Source organism: Sceloporus undulatus, chromosome 3, assembly GCF_019175285.1.
Source record: "Sceloporus undulatus isolate JIND9_A2432 ecotype Alabama chromosome 3, SceUnd_v1.1, whole genome shotgun sequence".
Lineage (NCBI taxonomy): Eukaryota > Metazoa > Chordata > Lepidosauria > Squamata > Phrynosomatidae > Sceloporus > Sceloporus undulatus.
In genome coordinates, this window is record NC_056524.1 from 261,129,744 (window position 1) to 261,148,145 (window position 18,402).

Here is an 18,402-nt window from a genome sequence, read left to right on the forward strand (position 1 = left end):
GGGAGTGATCAGGCAGGCCCAGCTCCACCAGGGCTAGCCTGAAGAAAGAGACTCCTCCCTCCTTAACTGTCATCTTCTGGCCTGAGAGGGAGTGATCAGGCAGGCCCAGCTCCACCAGGGCTAGCCTGAAGAAAGAGGCTCCTCCCTCCTTAACTGTCATCTTCCGACCTGAGAGGGAGTGATCAGGCAGGCCCAGCTCCACCAGGGATAGCCTGAAGAAAGAGGCTCCTCCCTCCTTAACTGTCATCTTCCGGCCTCCTATTCCCCTCCAGCTATGCTCTGACTGTGTGGGGGAGAGGCTTGCATACCCTAATGAAGTTGTGAGCTATGCTGGCAGTGGTATAACAGCCACCAGTAGGGCCTCCCATGCCAGACAGGTCACAACCAAAGGGTCTGACCAAGAGCGCCAAAGGGCAGGATGGGCTCTCTAGTCTTATGGCAACCATCCTAGGAGAAGGAAAACTCTAATCCCAAACCCAGGCAGATGGTGCTCATCTAACCCTGTAAGGTCAACCATCTAAGAGAAGGAAACTCTAATCAAACCTACGACCTGAGGACCTCGCTGCCACTGTCCATGCTTGTCAAGGCCTCAGCAGATGAACCTCTGGTTTAAAGGGTGAGGCCAGTTCTGTGCACGCTACGCTCCACCAGAAAAATCTATTGTGCAGGCTCGAATGATACATCCAACATCATCAACGTGCTTGTAGAGAGCACGGATGAGTCATTCCTGAATCTTTGTTCACGAAGTAAATCCAAGAAGAAGAAGAAGAAGAAGAAGAAGAAGAAGAAGAAGAAGAAGAAGAAGCAGCAGCAGCAGCAGCAGAGCATAATTCACAATCTCTATTTGGGGAAGAAAGTTAAAGAAAGAGGGAACAAAGTTTTCTGAAGATATTTAGGTTACTTTTCAAGCAAATCAAAGCATGTCTTGAACCATTCAAAAACAAGGAAACAGATTGTTTGTCCACTGAATTGCCTCATATTCAGCATCTCAAATGCCAGGGAAAAAGAAAATCAGGATTCCCACAACAGATGGTGTTGGACAGCGGCTAATCTGTCTGCCATTCTGAGCAACAACCATGCAAAGAGGATTCAGAAGCAGTTCAGCAGGAGTCAAATGACCTGAACTCAAGCCAAGGAAACAGAGCAGAAAATTGTCCCCACTTGAAGCAGTGGCAGAGAAGGGCAGATGGTAAGTGAAGATGTGAGGTGAGGAACCAAAGATATTTTGGATACTGAGTGAATGAAGGCAGGAAAGCAGAGGTCAACAGCAACAACAAAAATCAAACACACACACACCCAAAAAAGAAAAAGAAATCTGTAGTGCTTTCAATGCTAATTTTCTACCAAAAATAAAAACACTTCCTGAATTCTTTAAGCTTCATAACCTCAGGCCAAAAACTTCAGATAAGCCACAAAATTAACTACAAAACCAATACAAGACTCCAACAATAGCTGCTACCCTGAGAGACTGGGTCTAGCAAGCTGTTGTTTGATGATTTCTCACAGTTCCCTGACCTGTACCTGATCTAGCATTGTTCCAGAGCAAAGAAGAAAATTCAAGTTGCAGCTTCCCAGCCAACCTCAGCTGCTACTGAATTAGGCGCCTTACAGACGGGCCTAAGCAGCGCCGTCGTTGCGCCAGGAATACGCGCGAGGGGCGGCGTTTCCGGACGCGCCTTGCCCCTCGCACGTATTCCGTACGGCAAGATGGCGGCGCCCTATACAGATGGGCGCGGCCATCTTGACGTAACGGACGCACAGCGTCCGGACGTCTAAACCCGGAAGAGCCATTGCGAGTGCACGCTTTGGCACTTGCGGCGGCTCTTCCGGGTTGCCGGAAGGAGTGCGATTTCTGCACTCCTTTTTTGCAGCGCGGAGGAGTCACACGGTTTGGCTGCTGCGGCTCCTCCGCGCTGCAAGCGGCAGCGGCCCAAGACCACCCCTTTTGGGCGGTCTGTAACGGGCCTTTGTCTCTAGCCAAGGGCAGCCCACTAACATGCAAGTGGACCAGCAAGAACGAAATGGGATTTGCCTTGATCAGATCCCCCAGTTTAAAATGAGCAATCCCCCAATTTAAGAAAAAAATGCAGAAGAGTGCAACCATGGAAGAACTGGAGCCACAACTCTGGTGGGATGGAGTAAACATTTTCCCAAATAAGACTTGTTCCTTTGCTATTAGCCACAAAGGCTAACAGAATACTAATATCCATATTGCACTGGATTTGACTCTGGAAAGGTGTTTTTTTAAACTATTTCTCCACCATCACAACCATGATAAAAGTTATCCCATATCTCCATAGCTGCTTTTAAGTCTGCTTAAAAATGCAGGAAACTATAGACCCCTCATGTTGTACAGCATGCGGTTGGTCTTCCGCCTGCAGCTAGGGACTCCCATCCATTCATGCAAAAATAAAAAATACCTGTATATAGAACTAAGCATGGCCTTCTCCCTCACAATTTCACTTTTTATATACAGCAGGAACTGGGCAACTATGAAAAGCTAGAAGGCTCCATTAGCCCCTCTTCCCTGGAGACCTTGGAGAGCTGCTCACTCACCCTGTTGTACCTACACTGCAAAAAAAATAAAAATTATTTTTGTGCCCAAAGACCCCGTACACCTTCTAAGGCAAGGGGGCACTACTTCTTGTCAGACCTAAAATCTAATTCAACCCATCTTTGCTCTCTTGCCTTTCTTTATCTTTGGAACATTCTGCCTTCTGACATAACATCTCTATCCACTTAGATTTTTAAGCAGTTGAAGTGTCTTCTTGTCCTCTATTTGCCTTCCCCAAATAGAGATTGTGAATTATGCAGCATAGAACTAAAACGGTGCCGTCTGGCCTACTGGGAGTACTTGATTTTCCTATGTGTCTGCTAGATGATACACCTAGAGCTTGCACACAACATATACAGCATGTACATTTAAAGCATATTCATCGATAGTGCTATATAAATAAATATGTGGATAAAACCGACCTCATAGCCTGAACTGCATCATCTGTCTCTCATACACAGAGATGAAATTGACTTGCATATGGATTCTGTGCTACCTTGGATCTCATCCTGGGAGAAAGGAGCAATATAAATTCATTAAATTAAATAAATAAATGTACAAAGGTGTTGTCTGCATATGAGCTATCTGGAGACCATAGTGAGAAGTGTATCACTGCATTTGGCCTTGGAGAGAAGGTCATTAGTTTACCTGAAACTCACCTATTACTTTTCAATGGCACTGTCTGCCTTTTTTCCAAGCAGTGCTCTCACCCTATGAATCTCTTCCAGCGGGTGTATCCATCTGACCTGGTATAGAACAACCATCCACTCTTATGCTCCACCCCTCTGATTATGATTACTGAGCAATTTTATTGTTAATTATCACTGTATTATGATACGGTTTAGCTTTTTATCTGAATTATTGTTGTTTGTATTTTACTGATTGTACTATTGTGTGTATTTTATCAGGTTGTAATCCCGCCTCGATCCGCAGGGAGAAGTGGAAATCCAAATATTATTATTATTATTGTTATTATTATTATTATTGGTATTTGCTATCAAGTCAGATTCAACATAATGGTGATCCTATGAATGAAAGTCCTAGCCTCTTGTCTCACTGGAGCACACAATCCCACCATCACAGAAAAGTAGTGCCATGGTGGGCCTTAACCATTATTTTAAAGTCTGCCTTCACTGTCTTTCCTAGTTTGTCATTTCCTTATCTTTTAAAACCCATTTGATTCTAACCTTATGAGAAAAAGCTGCCTTAAATTTTATCTGCTGAACTTATATTCTGCCTTTCAAAGAATTTGATGCTCCCCATCCCTGGGGGGTTTAACCTCCAAACAATTCTATGAGGTAGGTAAACTGAGAGACTGTGACTACTTTAGGGTAACCGTGTAAGATTAATGCTTTAGGATTTGAAATTTGTTCTCCATAGTCCTAGTCTGATATTCTCACACTATTCCACACTGAAACTGTTTAGGAAGTGCTTTTGACACATATTAGGAAGCATGTCAACCGGATGTGTCCCAGGCTCCCACAGATCTGACAACTACAGTGATTCTGGAGGTGGAGAATCACGCATTCAGGGATAACTGGATGTTACCACATTCAAAGATCATGTTCAAGAATAACCACACAGTTACAGCAGTTTGATGATATACTTAGAATTATTATTATTATTATTTATATAGCGCTGTAGATTTGCACAGCACTGTACATAAAAACAATAAATATAAAAGAGTAAACCTGCCTATGGTGTACAATCTAAGAAATAATAGGATAATACATATAAAAATACATAGCAATACAGGAAATGGTTCAATAAAACAGGCAACAAAAAAGAACATCAAATAGCAAGTGACAATCATGCAATGCCTGGGAATGCTTCTCTGAACAGGATGGTCTTCAACTCCGTTTTGAAGCTGGTTAAAGAAGTGATGGCCCTTGCTCATGGGGGAAGAAGGTTCCAAGAGTGAGGGGCAGCAAGTGAGAAGGGGTGAATCCAAGATGGGGCAGAGGAAATCCTGGGCTGGGACAGCTGACCCTGACTACCAGAACGGAGGGCCCAAGTGGGAAGGTAAGGAGAAAGAAGGTCAGATAAATAAGGAGGGGCCAATCCATGGAGGGCTTTAAATGTCGACAGCAGAAACGTATACTGAATACGGAAAGGGAGAGGGAGCCAGTGAAGGGATGCCAACAAAGGAGAGATATGGTCAGAGCGGTGGGCAGAGGTGATAATGCGTGCAGCTGAATGCTGGACAGAAATTAAAGGACGGAGGTGAGAAAGAGGAAGCCCAGCCAGGAGGATGTTACAGTAATCAAGTCGTGAGATCACTAGGGCATGGACCAGGATCTTGGCAGTAGAGGCGGAGAGATATGGTCGGATTTTGGCAATATTGTATAAAAAGAACCTACAAGCCTTGGCTGTGGTCTGGATCTGAGAGATACACGACAGAGAAGAATCAAAGATAAAACCAAGACTACGGGCTTGCTGGACTGGTTGAATAGAAATGTTGTCCACAGAGACAGAAGAGGAGTTTTGAAGGGTGGACTTAGGAGGAAAGACAAGAAGCTCCGTCTCTCGACATGATGAGCTTCAAACGCCGATGGCGCATCCACTGCAAGACAGCCGTGAGACAAGACAAAACTTGCTGTTCAAGTCTTGGAGAAAGGTCAGGGGTGGAAAGATACAGCTGGGTGTCATCAGCATACAGATGGCAGGAAAAACCAAAAGAGCTAATGAGTTTACCTAAGGACAGTGTGTAGAGAGAAAACAGAAGGGGACCCAGAATAGAGCCCTGGGGAACTCCAACAGATAAGGGAACAGGAATTATGTGCTAGGGAGCTTTAATGCCACAACTCAGTGGAGTGCACTGAAGGTCTCTAGCAGAGAATCTTAAGTAATGCGCTAAACTACAGATCCCAGAATTCCATACGATAGAGCCATGAAAGTTAAAGTGGTACCAAACTGCTATAACCCATGTAGTACAGATGCACTCCTTGATATGCAAAACAAGCTCTGTTGTTAGAGTTGCGGATAAAATACCACAAATAATAGGAAGCAAGCATGGAAAGTACCTGTGTTATTCTGGGCAGCATATACATTTCTTCTGTTCTGCATCATCTTGTATTCATTCCCTTCTTTCCGAACCCTTCTTTTGCCCACAGTTTCCGATAGCTCCCTGATAAAGAAGAGATTGAACAACAGAATTGGGAAGGGCATCAAGGAAGAGATATGTGTTACATGGGATGGGGGAAGGTATAGCAGAAGTTACAGGAATCACAAACCAATTACACTCAAGAAAGTTCAGCAATACCTACGAGAATGAGTTGTTCTGCGCTTCAGCCAGACGCAGCCTCTTGGCATGATTCTTCCCTTGGTAGTGAGCCTGGGCCACAGCTGGTGAACTAAAGGATGCATCACACAGTTTACAGTAGTCATTCTCTGTGGCCAAAATCACACGCCCTCCTTGTTTTGAGAAAGTCCCCTAGACAGAAAGAACAAGATATTAATCCTCATGCATCAGAATTTGCAATAACAATTCTAAAGTACTGAAGGTTTGCCATTGTGGTTTGACTTAGCAGTAAGGTTTAATATGCACTTCTTGTTATCTAATGAACTCCCAAATAATTCCAGTATCCCACCCCACCTTGATAGGGCCCAACATACTGACAGCTAGAGTTATGTCACTTCTGGGCCCATTCCCACTACCTAAAGCCTCGAATCCAAACTCGAGTTAAAAGGCCACAGTTCCCAGTGAAAATCGATTCAGATCCTCATCTGATCGATTCCAGTGGGGAAAAAGTGGGGTAAACGCAAAAAAGCCGGGGTATTTTGTTAGCAATTATTTTACACTCTTTTTGGTAAGAATCGATTCCAACCCACATCCAACATGTGGAAACGTCAGATTGGGATTGATTCTTCTCCTTTTCCCAGCTCCCTTTCTTCCTATCACCAGTGCTTCTGTCCCGTTCTCTCTTCTTTCCCTCCCTCCCTTCCCCTCCCCTCCCCTCCCCTTCTTTCTTTCTTTCTTTCTTTCTTTCTTTCTCTCTTCTTTCCTTCATTTCTTCTACATCCCTCCCCCTTCTTCTTCTTTTCCCATCCTACCTTCTTCTTCTTCCTACTTCCTCCGCCGGGCACCCACCACTTTCCCGGGGCTGGTGGGGCTGCCAGCGCTTCACACCGGCCAGCACGGGGCAAGCGGTGGCAGTGCAGCAGCAGCAGCGCCGGCAGCCTCACTAGTCCCAGGGAAGTGGCGGGTGCCCGGCGGAGGAAGTAGGAAGAAGAAGAAGGTAGGATGGGAGAAGAAAAAGAAGGGGGAAGGGATGGGGAAGGAAGGAAGGAAGGAAGGAAGGAAGGAAGGAAGGAAGGAAGGAAGGGAGGAAGGAAGGAAGGGAGGAGGGGAGGGGAGGGGAGGGGAGAGAAAGGGTCCGGGGCCTTTTGGAATCGATTACAATAGCAGGGCAGACCCAAATCAGGACACAAGTTATTCCTTCAGTGGGAATGGGCCCTCTGTTTCATGATATCCCAGTTTGCCAAAAAAACTGGCATGTCCCATTACAGTTGTTAACACTGTTTAACAACTTTTCAGGTGACAATGGAGAAGAACGACTCTACTGTCTCCGGGAGACTAGGTAATGTGTGTGTGTGTGTGTGTATTTGGCAAGTACACTTGGGCTTGAAAGGGCATCTATGAAGGGATCAAATAAGATTTCCAAATTCAAAGATACAAAATTCAAAATCAACATCAGGATGGTCCCCACTAGAGTATTTTTGATTCCTATATACTGATGTGAAAAGTGGATAGTGAAGAAATCTGACAGGAAGAGAACTGGATTATTTCAGATTTGGTGATGGAGGAGAGTTCTACCCACACCATAAATTGACAAAAATACATATTAATAGGTCCAAGTACAAAACAAGCCTGAGCACTCCCTGAACACAAAAATACTAAACTGAAGCTATTGCAATTTGGATATTGCTATCTGGTAAAGTTGAAGGCAATAGGAAAAGAAGAAAACCACATCACAAAGGATAGACTCAATCAATGAAGTCACAGTACTAAGATTACAGGACCTAAGCAGGGCAGCTGATGACCAGGGCTCCTGGAGGTTTCTCATTCATAAAGGTCACCACAAGTCAAAGCCAAGCAATTAACAACCAAAGCAAAAACAAAAAAACAATGTACAGACATACACACACACACACACACACACACAAGTTGACAGATACACACATCTAAGAGACCGGAACATAGATACACGTTCCCATGTATTGTAGCCTACATTCACTGGGACATCAGAATCTAGCTCTTCATAGAGCTGTACACTTTGTAAACCTTAATATATATGATAATGTATGCAGCATGTAAAGTATTCTGCCGCACCTTAAACAGACAAACAAACTGAATGTGGCTATGTTGCAACAAAGCCGTTAGAACTCGAACCAGAGATCACTGTCCAGTACAAAAATAACCCATATAAAAGCAGAGTAAGGAGGGATTTCTGTCCTTACAATGGGACTGCCATAATGAATTTTCTTGATGAATTCTAGCCAGTGCAGCAACAGCAACAGCAACAGCAACAACAACAACATGGCATCCCACCAGCCAAAAAAGCCATATTTAAAGAACCTCTCCCTATATGAACCTGCCCAAATCTTAAAATCCTCAGGGAGGGCTTTTCCTCAGTCCCAGCATTATCATAGGCCTATCTGCTGAGGACATGGTAGCTTCAGTATTTTTTCCCCACAGAAACTAGGCTGCCTTCCTCTCTGCTCTCCTTCTGCTGGCAGGAAAGGACCTGTTTAAACAGACATGCCATGATTAATTGCTTGTGCAGAGGAGTCTTCCTACGGGGGAGGCATATTGTTATCTCTGTTGTTTTTGTGTGCCTTCAAGTTGTTTCCTACTTATGGTGACCCTAAGGTGAACCATCACAGAAATTTCTTGGCAAGATTTGCCTTCCTCTGAGGTTAAGAGAGTGTGACTTGCACAAAGTCACCCAGTGGGTTTCTATGGCCAATTCTGTACAGGGATTCATACTCTAGTCTCCAGAGTCATAGTCCAAAGCTCAAAACACTACCATACTGACTCTCTTTTTTCTTTCTTTCTTTGGTGTTATGCTTTTAAATTATTTCGTACTTTTTAAATATTAATGAAATTTTAATATGATAGCTAGTTCAACTGTGTTTTAAGGTTTTAGTAATCAGATGTTTAGGTCTATCTTGTTTCAGCCTTGTGGTAAGTTGTCTTGCATCCCAGGCCATGGGAAAGGCAGGATAGAATTAAGTAAATAAATAATTCTGGTATATTCATTGTTGTTGTGGTGGTGGTGGTTGTATGCTTTCAAATGTTTTTGACACTAAGGCTCTATCATGGGGTTTTCTGGGGCTAAGAGTGTGTGATTCGCCCAAGAGCAGGGAATCAAACCCTGATCTCCAGAGTAATAGTCCAATGCTCAAATCACTACATCATACTGGCTCTCATGAACATACCAACAACTATAATATATCAGAACGGCATATATATGCCAAAAGCACTAGATTCTGTCTTATCTTGGAAACTAAGTAGAGTTAGTCCTGATTATTATTTGGATGGGAGACCGCAAAGGAATACCAGGTGCTGTAAGTTATATTTCAAAGGAAAGCAATGGCAAACCACCTCTGAGAAATACTTGACTAAGAAAGCCCCATGAAATTCAAGGGTCAAAACTTGAAGGCACATATACGTATGCACACTATATATCAAGATAATATAAAGGACTGATTTGGCTTGGCAGCTGTTCGATCCTTACAGACAAGAAAATGTCAGAGACATCAAAGGGTTTAAACATTTTATATGCATATACAGGTATAGAAGAAATTGTCTCCCCCAAGTGGCTGACCTCATCCATTACTCCAATTTTCAAAATCCAAGATACACATTGGAGATCCCTTTATTAAATTAGGAGATCAAAAAAAAAAATCTGTAAAGCAGGGAAACCCTAACCTGAAGACAGTTACCGTAACTGTTCATCATCTTATTGAGAAACTTTATTCTCCAGACGAGATTGGCCTTAGTGGCACACTCAACTCTCACAAAACTAGCATTTTCCTCCAGATCTGACAGTTCTCAGTTCTCAAAAGAAGATATTTCATGGTTGCTTGGAAAAAAGAAATGCTATTGCCTTTGAGGTGGAGGGGTTTACTTTGTTCCTGTCACTTCTCTGCCTCTTTTGGGAGTGGGGAGGTAGGATCTGCAGGCTTTTTGTCTGTTCATACACTTTTCCCCATAACATCAAAACAAACAAAATGTAGACCTGAAGTCTGTGACTTTAATATTACTTCTCTTCCCCAGTGAGCTATGAAAGCTGGCATGTTATTTTTATGCATGTGTTTTTCTTGGGCTAAGAAAGGACTCATCAATGTGTGTTTTGGATTTTACTTAAAGGTCAACATAGCTATAACTGCATTTTTCCAAAAAAAATTCACACCCAAAGTACATTCTTTTAGATCAGTGGCCCCAGATATTTTGGACCAGTTCCCAGAAGCCCCAAACAGGATTGCTAATTCCAGGGATTCTAGGAGTTGAAATACAAAATGTCTGGAAGGCTAAAGCTTGAAAACTATGGTTTTAGTTAAAGTAATGAGAGGTCTATATCCTTTTCTTCCCCAAGTACTTGAGACTAGAATTTTGTGGTCTGTGACACAAGGATGCACCAAAAATGAAATCTCTATCATGCTGTCCTCCCTCATCCTAGAGGGAGAAAAGTGTGGTCTCAACCCATTTTTATGTTTTCCTCAATCCCACAGATCACCCAAACATTTTTCCAGGAAATAAATTACTCCAAACAGTAAATTATGACTTCTAGTATAGCAATTTGCCTCCCAACACACCCTGAGTTGACCACCCCAAAATCCAAAAACAAAACAGCATCAGAAGCTTTAAGTGAACTGAAGTAGACTTCCAGTCACTTCTGGATACACCATCCATGGCTTGAAAATATGCTCCCCTTGCCCTGCAAAAAAAATATGAAAAGCAAACCTTTATTTTGCCATTTTATATGAGAGACACCATTTATTACCCCACTGTATATAATGCAACTTGAGCATCCATGGATTTGGGTATCTACAGGAGGTACTGGAACCAAGTTTATACCAAGGAGCCAGTATACAGCAGGCCCTTCATATCAGCAGAGATTCGGTTCCAAACCCTCTCATGGATATAAAAAATGTGGGGCCTCAGGTTTCATTAGTGTCAACAGATGTACATGTGTTAACAAAACTGTGTGTGCGTGCCACCATTGATGATGATGAGCTGAGGTCATCCATAGATGCTCCAATCCATGGATGGCTAGCCCAGTGATATGAAGGGATGACTGTACTACTTTTAACCACCTTGAGGCCAGAAATAGAAGAGTGTGGCCTGCCTCAGTGCTGTGGGAGTGAAATCCCCTCCCATATTTTAATATATAACCATACCAGGGTGGCTTTTATATGGGGTATATGTTTTAGTTATGCTTTTTAACTTCTATACATTTTTATACTGGTTTGAGATAATTTTAATTGTTTTACATTTTTATTGTAAAGCTGTTTTTTTTTAAAGTTTTTATCGGTGAACCACCTCGGGTCCCCTTCTAGGAGAAAGGTGGAATAGTATAATATAATATAATATAATATAATATAATATATCTGCCAGAATGGCTAGGCCTTGAAGAATCATTTCCTCCATGCGATACCACTGTTTTGCAAAGTTTCCCATTCCTTCATCACTGGCTGCTTTCAGTTAGTGTAGAGAAACATGCAGATTCATCATTTCACATCATAAAGTAAAGATTCAGTTCCTGCCTATTTTTCTTCATCGATTTAATTAAAAGTCAGGCAATCCAGAAAGCCCGTTTTTACACCCCAACCCATACAGAACCTTTATGTGAGCAGGCTCCCACATAGGAAGACAAACTCCATTCAAGCATGCCTTGGGAAACCGAGCTTCCACATCCATTGAAATGAAAAGGAAAATATTTTTTATAAGTTGGGACTTTGGGTGAACCCTCAGAAAGACTTGATGATACACACACACTGTTTGCAGCTCAACAGACTGCAGAATATCTGACAACCTAGGTTACCCAGCACTTCTTTGCAAAATATAAATATTGCCCAGGAAATTCATTCCTCATCCCCATAGCCACTTTGAACCTGTAGCTCAGATGGGCTCAGATATTGCACCTTGAAGTATGCAGAGCTGCAGAGGAAATAGCAGCCCCAACTGCATACTCTCAAGTCAACCTACTCAAGTATTTTGCATGTGTCCATTTTCAAAGTAGCCATGTTAGTCTTTTGCAGAATAAAACAGAGCACTCTAATCTAATGTCAGATAAATTTCAAAGATATAGCCATGCTAGTCTGTAGAATCATAGAATCATAGAATAATAGAGTTGGAAGAGACCACAAGGGCCATCCAGTCCAACCCCCTGCCATGCAGGAAATCCAAATCAAAGCATCCCCGACAGATGGCCATCCAGCCTCTGCTTAAAGACCTCCAAGGAAGGAGACTCCATTACAATCTCCAAGGAAGGAGTGTGTTCCACTGTTGAACAGCCCTTACTGTCAGGAAGTTCCTCCTAATGTTGAGGTGGAATCTCTTTTCCTGGAGCTTGCATCCATTGCTCCAGGTCCTAGTCTCTGGAGCAGCAGAAAACAAGCTTGCTCCCTCCTCAATATGACATCCTTTCAAATATTTAAACAGGGCTATCATATCACCTCTTAACCTTCTTTTCTCCAGGCTAAACATCCCCAGCTCCCTAAGTCGTTCCTCATAGGGCATAGTTTACAGACCCTTCACCATTTTAGTCGCCCTCCTTTGGACACACTCCAGTTTCTCAATGTCCTTTTTGAATTGTGGCGCCCAGCACTGGACGCAATATTCCAGGTGAGGCCTGACCAAAGCAGAATATAGTGGCACTATTACTTCCCTTGATCTTGACACTATACTTCTATTGATGCAGCCTAGAATCGCATTGGCCTTCTTAGCTGCCGCATCCCACTGTTGACTCATGTTCAACTTGTGGTCTACTTGGACTCCTAGATCCCTTTCACATGTAGTTTCATTCAGCCAGGTGTCCCCCATCCTATATCTGTGCAGTTCATTTTTCCGCCCTAAGTGCAGTACCTTACATTTCTCCCTGCTGAAGTTCATTTTGTTAGCTGTGGCCCAGCTTTCCAGTCTATTCAGGTCATTTTGAATTTTGATCCTGTCCTCTGAAGTATTAACTATTCCTCCTAATTTGGTGTCATCTGCAAATTTGATAAGTATGCTCCCAATTCTGTCATCCAAGTCATTGATAAAGATGTTTAATAACACTGGTCCCAGGACAGAGCCCTGTGGGACCCCACTGGTCACTTCTCTCCAGGATGAAAAGGAGCCATCGTTGAGCACCCTTTGGGTTTGTCCCGTCAACCAATTACGAATCCATGTAACAGTTACCTTGTCTATCCCACATTTTACAATAATAATAATAATAATAATAATATAATGTATTTATACCCCGCCCAATCACTAGGAATCCGGGTGCTTAATTACAACAGTAGGGAAATACAGAGCAATAGCAATAAACAATAACAATACACATAAGATAATAAAGAAATATAACATAGCAATACATAGCAAAAAACATAACAACAACAATAACAGTAATATTGTAGCAATTCAATAATGACAATAGCCTAACACTGATTATTACATTCAAATCAATAATTATCAAAAAGAATTTACAAGCTTGTTTGCAAGAATATCATGGGGAACTTTGTCAAAGGCCTTACTGAAATCAAGATATATTATATCCACAGCATTCCCTTCATCCAACAAGCTGGTAATTTTATCAAAGAATGAGATAAGATTTGTCTGGCATGACTTCTTTCTCTGAAACCCATGTTGACTTTTTGTGATTGTGCCATTGCTTTCTAGATGTTCACAGACTCTCTGTTTAATGATCTGCTCCAGTATCTTTCCTGGTATTGATGTCAGACTAACTGGACGATAATTGTTGGGATCCTCTTTTTTCCCCTTTTTGAAGATGGGGACAATGTTTGCCCTCCTCCAGTCTACTGGGACTTCTTCTGTTCTCCAGGAGTTCTCAGAGATTATTGCCAATGGCTACGATATTACGTTTGCCAGTTCTTTTAATACCCTTGGATGTAGTTCATCTGGTCCTGGAGACTTAAATTCATTTAGATTAACAAGATATTCCTGTACTATCTCTTTGCTTATTCTGTGCTGAAATTTCCCTATTCTATCCTCTGCTCCATTATCCTCAGGTTGAGCTCCCTTTTCCTTTTCTGAGAAGACTGAGGCAAAGAAAGTGTTGAGTAATTCTGCCTTTTCTCTGTCTTCTGTTAGCATTTTGCCATCTTCTCCACGCAGTGGCCCTACTGTTTTCTTCTTCTTCCTTTTGCTGCGGACATATCCATACAAGCCCTTTTTGTTGTTCTTAACCTCTCTAGCAAGCCTGAGTTCATTATGTGCTTTAGCTTTTCTGACCTTATCTCTACACATGCTAGCTATTTGTTTGAATTCGTATTTGGTGATTTCCCAATTTTTCCATTTTTTATACATGTTCCATTTAAAATTTAGCTGAGTTTAAAGTTCCTTGGTCATCCATCCTGGGTTCTTGCGACATCTCCCATTTTTCTTCCTCACTGGAACTGTTTTAATTTGTGCCTTCAGTATCTCCCTTTTGAGAAAGTCCCATCCGTCCTGAATGCCCTTTTCTTTTAGTATTCCTGACCATGGGATCACCCCCAGTATTCCTCTAAGTTTACTGAAATCAGCTTTCCTAAAGTCTAGAATGTGTGTCTGACTATGCCTGGCTTCTCCTTTCCACTGTATAACAAACTCCAGGAGAACATGGTCACTTCCACCTAAGGATCCCACCACTTGCACTTCATTAATCAAGTAATCCTTGTTGGTTAAGATCAGATCTAAAATAGCTGACCCCCTTGTTGCCTCTTCCACCTTTTGGACAATGAAATTGTCTTCAAGGCAGTATGTAAAGATATCTTGTAGCACTTTTGAGACTAACTGAAAGAAAGAAGTTGGCAGCATGAGCATGACTTCAGAGGAAGTAGATTATGCTGCCAACTTCTTTCTTTCAGTTAGTCTCAAAGGTGCTACAAGATCTCTTTACATACCAATGTCAGATTAAGTCATTTGCGTTGCTTACAGGGACTGCAGAACACTCTTGTTGCAAAAGCTTTACTGGTTATCAGTCCATTTCCTGGCACACTTGAAAGTGCTGGTTACAACCTATAAAACCCTAAACAGCACCAGATTGTCTGAAAAAACTGTATCTCCTCACACAAGCCTGGTCAAGTTTTAAGGGGAAAGGCTTTCTCTCACTTCCACTATATATTCCACTATATTATTATTATTAATATTATTATTATTATATAATTCCCTTTTCTATAAAGAAAAGCAATGTAGTTTACAGCAGTACTTCTTAAACTATCCAATGTGGGAGTCTGAGAGGTGGATATTTCCTGTGAATGATCATTCTAGGAAGACTGAAGAAGCAATTCTGCAGCCAGGAACAATCCATCAACTAGTATAAGCAAATCGTTCGCTAGTTATGGGTTGCTCCTTCAGCCATCCTAAGGTAGGCCTCCTCCCTACCACCACTGCCCAATGTGTCAGGGACTAGTATTACACCGGTATTAAAATCTTTACACTGGCTGCCAATTAGCTTCCGAGCCCAATACAAAGTGTTGGTTATGACCTTTAAAGCCCTACATGGCTTGGGCCCAAGTTACTTGAGGGAATGCCTCTCCCTACACAATCTGCCCTGCACTCTCAGAACAACTGGGAAGCTCCTACTTGAACATTCCAAAGTGAGATTAATAGCCACTCACCAAAGAGCGTTTACAGCTAGGGCCCCAACGCTTTGGAATAATCTCCCAGAAGAGATTCGACTCATTTCCACTCTAGATGCCTTTAAAAAGGCACTGAAACCCCATCTCTTCCAGAAAGCATACCCCCCTGACCCTCTATAAGGGAAATCACCCCAAATATATATCTACCTCAGGACGTTTTTAAATTGTATTTATAAATGGTGTGTTTCTTAGGTATATGTTATTTTATGAGCTGATTTTAAATGATTGTAATTATGATGTATCATTGTCTTGATACTGGCTGTAATCCCGCCTCGATCCGTAGGGAGAGGCAGGAAAATATAAATAAAAAAATTATTATTATTTTATTATTACCATATATACTCATTTATACGTCTACAGCTTTATATCCAAAAATTGACCCCAAAATCCCAGGTCGACTTATTTATTAGTCACTATGGAAATGTGATAGCAGCTCTTTCAGATTTCCCCATGCGGTTCGGAGCAGAGTTTATTTCTCTCTGAAGCCAAGCAAAAAGTGTCCTGGGTGATTGACTCATATTGTTTAAGAGTCTATCTCCCACCCATGTGTCTGGCTGAAACAAAAGCTGAAACAATGAAGCAAAAAGCCTCCATGAGAGTCTCTCTTGCTATACACACACATACTGAAGAAGCCTCCAAGTTTTACCTTTGACCTATCCACGAGTCATGGCAAAATCCATAATTTTGGCCCCAAAACCTGACCTCGACTTATACATGAGGTTGACTTATAATTGAGTATACAGTTGTCCCTCCATATTCGCTAGGGTTAGGGGAACAAGACCCCTGTGAATATGGGAAAACCGCAAATAACAAAAACACTGTTTTTACCTGAGAGGACACCTCTCTAGGAATCTCTAGATCCTCCAGTGCAACTCTGTGGTCAATGTCCAACACACACTGACCACAAAATGGCAATGGAATAGTTACAAATGGTCCTTCAGTGCAACTTTTAGTTAAAGTTGACCACAGAGTTGCACTAGAGGACATAGGCAGTCCTAGAGAGAACATATTAATGAAATCCGTGAATAATCAAATCCGCAAATATCAAAGCCGCAAATATGGAAGGATGACAGTATACGGTATATTTGTGCACATTGGCTACTTTCCTTTCTTTCTTTCTTTTTCTTTTTCTTTTTCTTTCCTGGAGGTTCTTCAGGGATCAGCAGCAAATAGCTCAAGAACAAAGTGGACTACCAATTTGAGTAGCACTGGCTTACAATAAAACAGAAGAAATCAATATGAAATAGATACACACACACACATATGTCAATCTAAAAAGCAGGCCACAGTCCTCTCAACACTTACCTGAACTTGAAGGGAAATCACTGGTTGCGTTGCTGGCTCAAGGGTGTCACTCATCCTGGTAGGAGCAAGGCAGCTGTTAGCAGCATAGTAATTCCGAAGTTTCTTACTGTGGTTTTTCCCCTAGAAAGAGAGCTTGTGTTAACAAGTGTTGTGAGCAGCAATGTCAACACAAAAAGGGTAGGTTTACTGTGACAGTTGATGCAATTCTTAATTAAGTAATTAAGTATTACGCAAACAGCTTATTTGTGAATGCAATGGTAGTTATGGGTCACTAAACTTCCCTTTACATTACATATTTTTATAGTTGTAATATGTGTTTCTGTCATGTGCCTCAGGCTATGCATCTTCTGTACTGTTAATCTTCTTGGGGACACTTGCTTTTCACTCAGTGCATCGTATCTCACTCTGATGGTCAAGCATACTAGGATGAACTTCTTCAAGGAAGGATCATGAATCATGCCAGACAGGCAAGCTGTACTGTGGAAGTAGGGAGGGGCAGAAAACACAGTTAACTTACTCTCTAATGAGAGGCAGAAGATGACCTTGATAATATAGCAAATTTGCTACGTCTGCTCCCAATTCTGTCATCCACGGCATTGATAAAGAGTTTACTAACACTGGTCCCAGGACAGAGCCCTGGTGGGCCCCCACTGGTCCACTTCCTCCCGGATGAAAAAGAGCCTCGTTGAGCACCCTTTGGGTTATGTCCCGTCACCCCCTACGAAATCATTGAACAGTTAACCTGTCTAGCCACATTTTACAATCATAATAATAATAATAATATAATATAATGTATTTAGTACCCTGCCCAATCACTAGGAAATCGGGACGCTTACACACATAGGAAATCCAGCGCAATAGCAATAAAAAAACAATACACATAAGATAATAAAGAAATATAACATAGCAATACATAGCAAAAAACCTAACAACAACAAAACAGTAATGTTAGCAATTCAATAATGACAATAGCCCTAACACTGATTATTACATTCAAATCAATAATTATCAAAAGCATTTACAAGTTTGTTTTGCAAAGGACTCTCATGGGGGAACTTTGTCAAAGGCCTTACTGAAATCAAGATATCTTATATCACAGCATCCATTATAACAAGCTGGTAATTTTATCCAAAGAAATGAGCTAATTTTGTATGGGCATGATTCTTTCTCTGAAACCCATGTTGATTTTTGTGTTGTGCCATGCTTTCTAGCTGTTCCTAATCTACGTTTTAATGATCTGCTCCAGTATCTTCCTGTTATTATGCTCAGACTAACTGGACCGCTAATGTTGGGTCTCTTTTTTCCTCATTTTTGAAGATGGGGACACTGTTGCCCTCCTCCCGTTACTGGGAATTCTTCTGTTCTCCAGGAGTTCTCAGAGATTATTGCAATGGCTACGATATTCCGTTTGCCAGTTTTTTAATACCCTTGGATGTAGTATCTGGTCCTGGAGACTTAAATTCCTTTTTCGATTAACAAGATATTACTGTACTATCTCTTTTGCTTATTCTGTGCTGAAATTTCCCTTTCGTTCCTCTGCTCCATTATCCTTCCAGGTTGCGTCCTTTTCCTTTTCTGAGAAGACTTAGGCACAGAAAGTGTGAGTAATTTCTGCCCTTTTATCTTGTCTTCTGTTAGCATTGCCCATCTTCTCAACGCAGTGCCCCTACTGTTTCCTTTTCTTCCTTTTGCTG

General features: G+C 41.8%; 1 protein-coding gene across 2 annotated transcripts in view; it reads right to left on the reverse strand.

The window, feature by feature from the left end:
• ZMAT3 (zinc finger matrin-type 3) overlaps positions 1 to 18,402 on the reverse strand; it is a 40,308-nt gene that overhangs the window by 11,683 nt on the left and 10,223 nt on the right. For both annotated transcript variants that reach the window (XM_042457934.1, XM_042457933.1), the window contains 3 exons: positions 16,709 to 16,828; positions 5,821 to 5,987; positions 5,578 to 5,681 (listed from right to left, as the gene is read on the reverse strand). In XM_042457934.1, coding sequence (XP_042313868.1) covers positions 5,578 to 5,681; positions 5,821 to 5,987; positions 16,709 to 16,828 — 391 coding nt within the window. The remainder of the gene's footprint in view (positions 1 to 5,577; positions 5,682 to 5,820; positions 5,988 to 16,708; positions 16,829 to 18,402) is intronic.